Here is a 12,945-nt window from a genome sequence, read left to right as displayed (position 1 = left end):
ATACACAGTTTTGTTTAAGTGGGAGAAGGTTGGGAATTATAACCACTTTGTCACAGAAGTAATTTGTTTTGGCATGCTTATTGTTAATACTTGATTTCATTAGGAATTTAACTTTTTATATATTTATTATACCTTATATAGGATATGAAAAGCTTTCATACTGTTTTTCATTGAACATTTAGTTTTTACTTTTCCTTTTGTTGGTAATATGTTTAGTTCTGGAAATATAGGAAGGTTAAATATTTTGGTTTTTAAATTTTTTTTTGCAGCCAGGAGATGAGCATCTAAGAATGCAAAGCACTTTGTTCTATGTTAATCAGTTTGTAATTTAAAATTCTTTATTCTACTTGTTAAGTTGTGGTTAATGAAAGAAAATAATTTCTCATTGGCATGATGAGGTAGCTGAATTATTTTAGAATCTGACAGTGAATTTAATATGGTGTTTGAAGTATGTTAGCTCTTAACTCAATGAGAGCTCTGAAATTAGCTTTAAAATTTTTTTCTGGCAGATTGAGACTTACTAAATAATATACTGCTCTCTAAAATAAGAAATTTGTGAACTTTCAAAACCTTCTGCTAGAAATAGCCACCCAAATTACTTAATTTGCTGACCAGCATTTTATTTAAATAGTTAATTCACAAATGTGAACCAGTGTCAGGCTCCAGTGTGTACGCTGTTATACACACTGTGCGAATAGGTAAAATCAGTCGTCTCAATCCTGTCAGCTGTTGACTGTTAGGTTAGACTTGTGTTAGTAGAGGTGACGCATAGTCATTCAAAAGAACTCACAGCAGCCCTGATGTAAAAAGAGTCACTCCCACAGCCTCATCCTTTGCCTTTGAGCAATTTGTTCAAATTTTTAAACAAAAGAGCTGTTCTTTTTTGTTTTTATGTAGTGTGCTCTGCACATTGTATCATACCTTTGTTGGAAATTATTTTTAGTAAGTTTTTAATAATAAATAAAATGATAATGTTGCCAAATTGATGAGGTTTTGGTTAGCCCTGCCTCATTTATGATGTTTTGAGGTGTGTCTTTAATAAGTACTTCTTAATACATATTTAATATACAATTTCAGGTAATTTATTTCATGAGTAAGAACAAAAATAAATTAGATTGGAAAGATTTTCAAAAGTTTCCTTCATTTCGGCCTATAAACAACTATAATCAAGGTTAGTTAATATGACAGCCTTTTGCATGCCTGTTTGATGATGTTATTTTCTAGAACGGTACTCCTGAATTAAATTTGGCTTAGTAATATGTAGGGAGATATAGAACCTATATTGGTAGATGCAGAAAGCATGTATTAAATAAGTTGATAGCAAGTTTGAATGGAATGAAAAAGAAAAAGGAAGAGAGCCAAGGACTAAGATGATGTTAAAGGAAGTGATAAAAAGAAAGGCAAATGATATGTGAAGATGTGATCAGCTTATTTTTGTAATTAGTGTATAATAATTGAATTTTGAATAAATAAATCTGAAGGTCCAAGCATTAAAAATAATTGGTAATCATAGCTATATTCTCTTAAAAGTGGCCCTTCTTGAGACTGGCAATGTTTCAGAGTCCTTTGAGAAAAATAGAGAAAGAACATCTTTCTGGGAACTATGAGAAGTTTAGAGAAAAAATAACAGTCCAAGAGAGAAGATTAAATTCTCTGTCACTAGCTTCCATTCTTACCTTCCACATTAATCCATTCCCTGCATGTCAACCAGGATCATCTTTTGTACTGTCTTGTGCTTTGAATGGATCTTTTACCTTTGCATGATTTTGTAATATCTTACATGGAACATTTAGAAGATATTTCTTTCTTTCTTTTTTTTTTTTTTTAAGATTTTATTTATTTATTTGACAGAGAGAGAGAGTGAGAGCAGAAACACAAGCAGGGGGAGTGGGAGAGGGAGAAGCAGGCTTCCTGCCAAGCTGGGAGCCCGATGCAGGGCTCGATCCCAGGACCCTGGATTCATGACCTGAGCCGAAGGCAGACGCTTAACGACTGAGCCACCCAGGCGCCCCTAGAAGATATTTCTTAATTGAATTATGCAGATCTTTTGAATGTTGACATTTCATCATACAGTGCCAAAAAATCACATTTGTTAATATCACCACAAATTTCATCAGAAATATCTTTAATTATTGGGAAGCTGTCCATCTCACAGTGATAGAAGTTTTGCAAAAGTCTAATTTTCACTTAAAAGCTTCAGTTATGTCTTGGGCAATGTTTTCTTTGAAGTTGGCAGGCCCATTTTATTCATTTTCTAGAAAATTTCTGCCAGATACCTAAATTGGAATAGCCGTAATTTGTCTACAGTCATTTTTTGCAGTAAAAATTGTGTTCCATGAAAAAAAATGTCTAGTTTAGATCACACTCATAATCACACAAATGTTTTCCCCAAGACCTAATTCTGTATATAGCAAAAGTGCTTTATGCATTTATCACCATCAATTTAATACATTTTGTTGTACAGAATATTTTTATAAAACTGTATTCAGAATTCAAGATTTAATGAAATTAAGTGAAACTGGACTAAAAATACCCAAAAAACCTTGGTGTGGGTGAAGGTGAAGAATACATGACTAGCAGTACATTTTGATTCCATTACCTTGATCACAGTTCTAATGTGCCAGTGGTTTACCCAGCCTCATTTTTGTACCGTGAGAACAAATGTCAACACAGTGGAAAAGGCAAATAAATTCCTGATTATTATGAAAATAGTTTTGATTTTGTGGACTTCTTGAGAGGGTCTTGTGGAATCCACAGTTCACAATTTGAGAAGTGCTCTGATACAGGGTGATTGGATTTAGATTATGGGTGTTGGGGAAGGCATTTCTTTTTTTTTTTTTTTAAAGATTTTATTTATTTATTTGAGAGAGAAAGAATGAGAGACAGAGAGCATGAGAGGGAGGAGGGCCAGAGGGAGAAGCAGACTCCCCGCTGAGCAGGGAGCCCGATGCGGGACTCGATCCCAGGACTCCAGGATCATGACCTGAGCCAAAGGCAGTCGCTTAACCAACTGAGTCACCCAGGCACCCTGGGGAAGGCATTTCTGAGGAAATGATTTTTAAGCTAAGCCAAAGGAACAATAGCACTTGTGAAGGCTTTGAAGTAGGCTGAGTTGTGTTCCAGTCATAAAGGAACTGCAAGACCAGTATACGTAAACTATTGTGATTAAGGGGTGGTGGTGGTCGGGGGGAAGTAATGCATGATGGGGCCAGCGCATTTGAGACTTCAGAACCCGTTTTAAGAAGTTTAGATTTTATCCTCTAATTATGAAAGGTTATTGAAAGACCTTTTAAGCAGGGGAGTGATGGGATCTGATTTATGTTTCAAAAGGAGTGCTTTGGTTGTTTAAGGAATTAAAAAATGATATATTTAAGTAAGTTGTCATATTTACTGTTGCAAAGTCTTTTGCTAGTACTAAAACTTTATTGAAAACCTGGAACTCAGGATGTACTTAGATAGTAACTTGATTTTGATTCAGATTTTTCAGAAAGCCTTACAGAGTAGAAAAAAGAGCAAAAGGAATCTTCTTTGGGGCCACATGACATTTAATTTAGTTAAGATATCTCTAACTTGCCAGGAAACATCTTTAAAAAATTACTTGTATTCCATTATTTAAAATAAGTAGTTGAATATTTGTGAGGGCAGATACTCAGGTAACTTATTTATTGGTTGCACAGACTATACTTCTCATAGTAAGTAACTCCACAAATGTGAATTCTCTGGAGGTATTATACATAAACTACACTTATTTCTAAGAGAATACCTCTTGACTTTTTTTCATATTAAGGGTTTTTTTTTTTACATGTGTGACGACAGTGATGATATGCTAATATTTATCAGTTATTCATTTAAAGGCAAAGCACTTTGCAATTAATTGAAGGGAGAGAAAGCGGCATTGCTTCCCATGCCTATATTACTCGTTTTTCTCCAAAATATTCCTGTGGCCTTGGTGTTTATGGATCTAGCAATCTGCCCCCCCCAAAGAAAATGCATTATTTTTTATTTACATTATTTTCTTTTTGTTAGCATAAGCTAACAAAGAGACCCATTTTTAGATTACTAATGTGCACTTTATTCCCCCTTCTTTTCAGTGATGTCCAGCCTATTTTTTGGTTTATTTTTGGGTTTATCACTTATAAGGTTTTCATATTGATGTGACCTAAACCTCTTTTTCCCTGTGTTGCATATGAGTGAGTTTCTGTTAGACTGGAAAGAATAGAGTACACAATTGTCTAATTTAGATGGTGGGAGCTCTTTTCTCCACCAGTCTTATCTTTTCATCTAGGTTGGGTCTGGCAAAAAAGGCCAACAAAGTAAATAGTCTGATATTGCAGGGGACAATTAGGCTTTCCAAGGTGACCTTCAGTGTTTATTTCTGGAGTAGTGCTTGTATTTTGGTCACTATTAGAACCTTGTTACACTTACCTAGAAATGTATCTGTGTCTTGAGTTTTGTGTGTGTGTGTGTGTGTGTGTGTGTCTTGAGTTTAAATTGATATTTTAAAAGTCATTTCATATTTTAGTTATATATGCTAGATTTCCTAAGAGTATTCTGATTTAAAATATTCTATTCCTCTGTCTTGTCATAGAAATGCATTCCTCACTCATGAAAATGCCTTCTTTTTCATACTTGATTCTTGGTTCATGTAATACTTGTCCTTAGGCAAGTCACCTAAACACTCAACCATGATCTATGTCCCCTTAATTTAAAAACTTGTGATGATGTTTGTGTACTGTTAAAATAGGAGAGCATAATGGTTACCACTTTTGTTTATTTAGGAGTCTAAATTTGATGTGATTTTTTTTTTTTTTTTTTGGAAATGGCTGTTGACTTTGCTTATAGTGGTGATGATAAGAAGTGAGTATTGGCAGTGGAGGCAGGGGATGAAAAGACTAGAAGTGGCCTGTGGATGAAGTCTTATGTTTGCTATCTGGGATATCTTGAGGAAGTTTTGGGACTCTAAACTGAGAATCTCTGTTTTTCTTATCCACATCGTCCTTACCGTCCCTCCCCCCACCACAGCAAGTAACATATAGCAAACAATAAGTTAATTTTCATAACTGTGATTGAATTTTATGAAAATAAATATATTGCCTAAGAACATTCCTTGGCTTGCAAGTTTTTGATATGAAAGAACTAGCTCATGTCTCAGTCTTTGTCCATTAATTGAGCGATGAGTGTAATTAATTTTTTCTAGGTACATAGCTTATCATCTATTCCCTACTTTCTCCTAGTTTTGGTTTTTCAAAAGTAAGTTTGTATGTGTGTGTTGGGGGAGGTTTCGTTCATTTGAATCTGGGAGAACAGAGAAAATGGATAGTTTTGGAATTTAGATTGTAGTGATGTTTGAGATAAAATGAGGGGAAGTTAATTTTACTCTTGATGTCAAGATAAAGGATTGTAAAGATTTAAGCTATAGTTTAGCCCACTTCTTTTCTTTAGCTACAGTGCAAATAACACATAATCAAGTTTCTTTGCTTTTGAGGATGACTTCTATCTACTTGAATGGGAACAGGGAAAGCTTATTATACAGAATTTTTCTCAACAAGATTCCTTTTTTCTCTCCTATGGTAGAAATGTGGAAATAGCTTTATCAGAAGGGCTCTTTGTAATGATATTTTGTAGGGAGTTTTAGAAATTATACTATCATGTATTTTTATTAAAGTTTATTAAAGTTTTATAAAGTGTATTAAAGTTTATTAAAGTTGGTAGATCTTATGAGGCAAGTTTAGAATGTGTTAGAATTTTGAGATTTTATTTATAGCTGAAATGTTTAAATTCAATGAATATGGCTATTGAAAACCTTCTGTATCCTAGGCATTATGAATACAGAGATGATTTTAAGCATAGCAGTTGATTTACGGTAGGTCATTAAATCAGTAACTAGTATGGTTCTTTTTTTTTTTTTTTGAAATGGTCCAACAAAAAGATGAAAGATGAGGCATTGAACTTAATTAACTGAGGATCAAATCAGTTGTGGGTATATTAGTTTGCTAGCGCTGCCATAATAAACTATCACGAAGTAGGTGGCTGAAAACAGAAATTTATTTTCTCTCAGTCTGGAGGCTGGAAGTCCAAGATGAGGGTGCTGGTAGGGTTGGTCTCCTGAAGCCTTTCTTCCTGGCTTGCAGATGGCTGTCTTCTTGATGCCTCTTCACATGGTCACCTCTCTGTGCATGTGTGCCCCTGATATCTCTTCTTCTTCTTATAAGAACACCAGTTATTGAATTCAGGCCTTATCTGAGTAGCCTCATTTTTACTTAGTAATCTGTTTTAATACCTTATCTCCTAATATGGTTACATTCTGAGGTACTGGGGTGGAACTTCAACATAAATTTTAGGGGTACATAATTTAGCTCATAATAGTAGGTAATGAAATCAGTCAAGAAAGAAAATGGTGCCACATGTGATTTTAAAAATTACTTATTTTTTTCCCTTTTATTTAATAAGGTTTGTGTAGAAGTACAATTGTTCTGTGCTTTTTGTTGTATATCTCCTAGCCGGAGAATTTTCATCCTTGGGCCTTCTCATCATGTGCCCCTCTCTCGATGTGCACTTTCCAGTGTGGATATATATAGGACACCTCTGTATGACCTTCGTATTGACCAAAAGAGTAAGTATATAGAAATCTTATAGCTTTAAAACAGCTAAAGATTTTTTTTAAAACAAGTTAATTAAAAAAATTAAAAATATGGATATCATAAGTAAGATCTCAGTTTTAAAGATAAAATTGATTTCAACGTATTTGCAAAAAGCAAAAACAAAGAAGGAAGATCTTCTGTATGCCTAAAAGACGACTAGAGTTTTTTTTGCCAGTCACAACACAAAAATCTGTCAGATCCACTGGTCTCCAGCCTGTTCATATTACATGTGTATTCAGGGAAGTGTCTTGTACTCACTGTACCATGGCACAAGAAATTAGTACCCACAACAACTTGAAGAAAGATTCTGGGCATGTTAGTCTGACTCTATGTATATTACCTTCCTCATTATAAATAAGTCATGATGATAATGCCTTTATTTCTTCTCAGATGATTTTTATGGGGGCAACAAAAGTGAAACACTAAACAAAGGTGCTTCATAAATCTTAAGTGTATTTTATTTTTAAAAAACATGTCTCTTATTTTGATATATATTTTCCATAGGATTCTAGAAATCACACCTTTTATTAAGTTGTGTCGCATTTTATACACTGAATGTGTAAATTAAAATCTTTTAATTTTATAATAGTATTTTTGGAGGAGTGGGGAGCATAATTTTAAAAATATAGAACAATAGAGAGAATAGTGAAACAAATATTCTTGTACTTACCATCCACAATTGACTCAGAATTTTCCCCTTAACTCAGTTTGCTTTCCCAAAAGCCATCTTCATGAGTTTGCTTTGTATTCTTCCAGTTCATCACATTATATTTTAAGTATGTTGGGTGCTTATTGTTTCAAGAAATCTTGGAACAAATTCTTCTGTAGGATGAAAGAAGCCATTTGCAAAATAGACAATCACCTCTTTTTCCTTATTTTTAGGCCTAATTTTTCATAAACGGGGTTTTAATTATTACTGAGTATTAGTAATTTGTTAGAATAATTTTTACTAATGAAACTGGAGTATAACTAGTCTTATTACTCTCTGTGATGCTTTTAGGTAACACACTTTATTTTTAAAATCTTGTTGGGGCATTCAGAAAATTTTGGTTTTAGGTAGCTTCCTAATAAAGGAATGGATGATATTTAATCAGGTATAATTTTGCAGAAAAAATGTCATGCCATCATTTGTTTGTTTCTTTGATATTGGTAAGCCCATTTAAGAATGTAGTTATAAAAATGTTCTGTTTTATGATAAAACAAAAATATTCTTATATTACTTTTTTTACATATTAAATTTCATCTTTTATTATATCATATCAATTTTTAAGTATAATTCATCAGAAGGGTCTGAATTACTAGATCATTTTAGAATTATTTATGGCATGATACTATGTTGAATTTATGTCCTGGTCTGTCCCAGAAGCTTAATTTTTAATTTTGAGGAAAATAATATGCTTAATAGGAATTTTCTGTTCTTTGTCTGGCAGACATCTGAGATGGGAAATAATAATCCCATAGATTTTGTTATAAAACAAAACAAAACTTAAAAACTATATCATTAACCTCACGAGTAGGTAGAGCAGTGGCTTTGCCATGTTTTACTAGGAGTTCTAATCAACTGTGTTCTTGTTGGCATGTGCTGCTTAAGTCAAGAAAAAGCTTAGACCCAGAGGTGATTTTAGATGTAATAAAAAGAACTGATGAACATTTTAAATGATTATTTTTATATAACTGTGTAACATATGAAAATGCTGAGTAGTCATCACATGTATTACTGCTTTGTTTGGTATGTAAAAAGCTAGTTTTTTTCTTCTTTTTTAAAGATAAAAATGAAGGAAAATATTATGTGGTACTTCTGTCTCTTGCCAAAGCATGTAGTTTTTTGTTGCTGAATGGAGTCTCACAGAATAAGGATATACATTAATATATCTGTTTTACTATATTTTGAAATCTCTTTAGTTTACGGAGAACTATGGAAGACAGGAATGTTTGAACGCATGTCTCTGCAGACAGATGAAGATGAACACAGTATTGAAATGCATTTGCCTTATACAGCTAAAGCCATGGAAAGGTATATTGATTAATATAAGAAATCCCAGAGAAATCATAAGTATTAATTTCTTCGGAATTATTTTCACTGGGTAAAATAATCATTAGGATAAAGAGATTTAAAAAAATTTTTGTTATTTGAGGGATGGCTGGCTCAGTCAGTAGAGCCTGCAACTCTCAATCTCAGTGTTGTGAGTTTGAGCCCTACATTGGGTGTAGAGACTTCTTAAAATTAAAAAATCCTTAAAAAAATTTTACTATTTGAAATGATGTACAAATTTGAGATTGGATGTTTCTAATTTGGATTGAAGTTGGTTTTGAGTAGTTTGCCTATAAAGGCTGAACATGTGAGTTGACATGGTTTTTTATTAGGTGATAATGTTTCAAAAACCTCTGTGTGTATTTGAGTGGGGGTGTGTGTGTGTGTGTGTCTGCCTTTTATTCATTAGACATTTATCTCAGAATAACAAATTCTTTTATGCTATAAGTAGGTAATCATAAAATTTTAGATTTGGAAGTAATATTGGAGCTCATTTATTTCATCCTTATGCAAAGTACCTGAATATTTTTTATGATATGCTTGGCAGATTATTGTTTGGTACTCGCTAAAGGTCTTCCAGTGGTGGGATGCTCATACGACTATTAAGTAGGATGAGGACAGGGACAATACCTATTTTATTCTCCACTTGTATCCCACTGCCTAGCACAATGCCCATTTCATAGTAGTCATTAATTTATTTTGTAAAATGAGATAATTTTTAAAGAGCTTTCTTCTTTTAGGGCAGTATTCAAATTAGAAAGTCTTCCTTTTGTAGTCACATATGTCTAATTTTTTCTTTTTTTTTTTAAGATTTTATTTATTCATTTGACAGAGATAGATACAGCGAGAGAGGGAACACAAGCAGGGGGAGTGGGAGAGGGAGAAGCAGGCTTCCCGCAGAGTGAGGAGCCTGATGCGGGGCTCGATCCCAGGACCCCGGGATAATGACCTGAGCCAAATGCAGATGCTTAACGACTGAGCCACCCAGGCGCCCCTAATTTTTTCAACCATTTCCTTTACATGAACTTAATATTCCGTATAGTTCGACTAGTTCTAAATATGGTGAGATTATTCCTTCCCTGGATCTTGTCATTATATTCTCTTAGTAAAATACATGGTGTATTATACAGGTTTACAGTAAATATTTGTTAATTAAATGTATTAATGAAGTCTAAGATCACATTGACATTTTTCATGTTGGTATGGCTTACTTGCTGTTGGCTAATACATTTGTGGCCAGCTAAAGCCCAAGGCTTTTCCCTACAGTTAAGTTGGATTATTTTCTCTCTTGTACTTTTGTGGTTTCTTTTTAACCCTTAGTTACTACTGTTTAATTTTTCCTTGTTGGTTTTAGTCTATTATGGCACTCATTTTGGATCATTTCTACTCCTAATTCTCTTATGAGAGAGTTATTTAACTTCTCTCATCCCACATCTATTCACAATGGTAACTATGATGCATTGTGTAAATCTGAAGAAGTTTCCAAAAAATCAGTGTGATATTAAATTATAAGCAGTATAATTTTAGGTTAATTGTATTTTACCACATTCTAATCCTTCAGAAATTGTTAAACCAATATATGCTCTTTATTTCCTGGAATGCTAGTATAATCAGGACGTTCCATTCTTCAATTACATAGAATAATATAAAGCTTTTGTTATTTCTTGAAATATTTGCATATTTTGTCATGAGAAAATATATTTTAGACTTAAGAAAGCCAACAATATCCTTAAGGAAGTTTTAACAAAATAATATTTTTGTTGTTATTTCAAAAGTAAAACATGTAATGTTGAAAATTTAGGAAAATAGTAACTTAACCAAAATTCCTGTTCATAATTCCCCCTCTATTAAATAGTGTTAAATAACCACTATTAAATATATCACTTCTCAAGAGATTTTCCCTCTCTCCCAGATTACATTTGCATCTCTAATACTGACTTTTAGAAAGTACCCAGTACTTTTCCTTTATAGTCTTTGCTGCACTCACTACCTGTATTACTTATCCATTACTGTGTGAGAGATTGCTCCAAAACTTAGTGGTTTAAAATCACAACTATTACTCTAAAAATTATTGCTCACAAATTTTAGGTCAGGAGTTTGGGCAGGGGACACCTTGCTTTGGTCCATGAGATGTTGACTGAAGTAAGTTGAGTGAGGCTCATGGATCCAAGATAGCCTTGGTGTTAGCTTTTATTTGAGACACCTCATTTGTTCTCTAGATGGTCTATTTGTTCATCAACCAGGGCTTTTCTCTCTTCTTGGCTTCTCTCTAGAAGGATAGCCTGGATTTTTTTACATGGTGATTTAGGGTAACCAGAGAACAAAAACAAAAGTTCCCAGTCTCTTAAGGCCTCGGCCTGAAACTACACAGCATCATTTTTATCACATTCTCTTTTTAAAAGCAGAACACAGTATTAGCCAAGGTTTAAGGGAAGGAGAAATAGATTCCACTTCTTGATGGGAGGAGTAGCATGTGTATATTCAGGAATAGGAGGAATTGTTGGTAGCCATCTTTGCAGATGGACTATGTCACAGTTCTTCTGATAGACAATTCAGTGTCTCTCCACCATGCAGTACTCAGTCCTCCTAAGATGCCCAGAAATCTCATTCAGTTAGGACCTCAGGTTCAAAGTCCATTACCTTATGTTCTGCATTAGGTCATGATGTGGATGAGGCGTTCTGGGTACAGCTCCTCTTGATTTGGATACCTGTGAACTAAGAAGACAGGTTTTGCCCCACCCCCACCCGCCATTCACGCCATATACAATTTTGAGACAGGAATTTAAAAAAAATTGTTTTTAAAGATTTTATTTATTTATTTGATAGCGGGAGAGCACAGGCGGGGGAGCGGCAGAGGGAGAGGCAGAGGGAGAAGCAGGCTCTCCGCTGAGCAGGGAGCCTGACAAGGAGCTCGATCCCAGGACCGTGGGATCATCACCTGAGGCAAAGGCAGATGGCTTAACCAACTGAGCCACCCAGGCGCCCTGAGACAGGAATTCTTAACCACACAATAGATACTCTCTGTGGAGAGTGAAAGAATGGGAGGCATATAGCAGCCTCTGATCCAAAGCAATTCTGAAATCTAATCGGGGAACAGAGAATGTTCTTTGATTGGGGCTTGGTTCTGACGTGTAGTAGTGGCTTCATAATTCCTTACTTTTCTGAGCTCTTGGCTTGGTCTTTTGGGCTCTTGGCTCTACTCGCTGACTCATTTTTACTTCCTCATAAGAAATGGGCTTTGTTTACACCTGAGTATTCATTTCCGTCTGCTTCATGTATGTGACAGTTTGAAAACTTAAAGGCCACTTTTCATTTGGAACAGTGTTTATTTTAGTCTAAACTGGTAGAACTCCATTAAACATTGTGGATTTTCTGTATATCAGATTATAAGTGCATTCCATTAGGCAATAGTCACATCCACAGTTCAGTGAGTGACAGGACTCTCTCTACTTTGGATCCCAATATAGGGTCCTATAAGGTTCTTAGAAGCCCTTTTGCCTACCTGAGAGAGAATGTAAGCCCTATCTTATTAAGTCTTTCTGTGGTCTTAATAAAGGATTTTATAGATGAATTTTTGATTTGATGATTGTGAGCCCATGATTTATTGGCAGTACTCTGGATTTGTTCTTTGTCTTCATGTTGTTTCTTTGACAATCTTTTGCTATTTGTAGAGGCTAGTGATGAGAAACAACTATTTGCCAACCAAGCAACTCTTGTGTAGAAATATTTCCTTTAAATTCTGCTTGTAATTCCTTAGCTCATGTTTTTCTTTTTTTACCTTCTCATACTTGGCTACAAAGTAGCCAGTGACACTTTGAATATTTTGGCTGGAAATCCTAGCTAGATCTATAATAGGTTCACTAGGTATATTTTTAATGTCCCAAGTTATTATACATGTGCTCATTCTGCTGATTGTTCTGCCCATATATAATATGGGCCCCTCTTCTTCTGGCCTTGTATGGCCGTTTCCTTACTGCTCTGGCAGTTCCCTGTCTCCTTCTCGCCCTTACAGCTTCTGCCTGCCTCAGTGTCCTCAACGCCAGTGTTTTAGGTTTCTGTTCCAGTAGTACCCTTTCCAAGCACCACTTTTTATCTCACGTACCTATTGTAGCATAACAAATCACCTCAAAGTGCCTATGTTTTTTGCTTATGACTCTGTGAACTAGAAATTTGGTCAGGGGTGAGTGGTGACAACTTGTCTGTGTTTCATCTGCTGCTAGTTGAAGCAGGCTGACTTAGGCTGAAGGCTCTAGGGCACCCTCACTTCTTGTC

General features: G+C 34.7%; 1 protein-coding gene across 3 annotated transcripts in view; it reads left to right on the top strand.

The window, feature by feature from the left end:
- The window catches only part of MEMO1 (mediator of cell motility 1), a 118,519-nt gene that overhangs the window by 72,303 nt on the left and 33,271 nt on the right, over positions 1 to 12,945 (top strand). For 2 of the 3 annotated variants that reach the window (XM_028117193.2, XM_028117192.2), the window contains 2 exons: positions 6,501 to 6,613; positions 8,544 to 8,655. The exons of the other annotated variant lie outside the window; for it this stretch is intronic. In XM_028117193.2, coding sequence (XP_027972994.1) covers positions 6,501 to 6,613; positions 8,544 to 8,655 — 225 coding nt within the window. The remainder of the gene's footprint in view (positions 1 to 6,500; positions 6,614 to 8,543; positions 8,656 to 12,945) is intronic. 3 annotated transcript variants of the gene reach the window in all.

The sequence above is a fragment of the Eumetopias jubatus genome, unplaced genomic scaffold (assembly GCF_037043125.1).
Source record: "Eumetopias jubatus isolate StellerSeaLion01/CBP00866 unplaced genomic scaffold, mEumJub1_p1.0 scaffold_9, whole genome shotgun sequence".
Classification (NCBI taxonomy): domain Eukaryota; kingdom Metazoa; phylum Chordata; class Mammalia; order Carnivora; family Otariidae; genus Eumetopias; species Eumetopias jubatus.
Note: the sequence above shows the minus strand (reverse complement) of the source record. Positions and strands in the feature narration are given on the sequence as shown.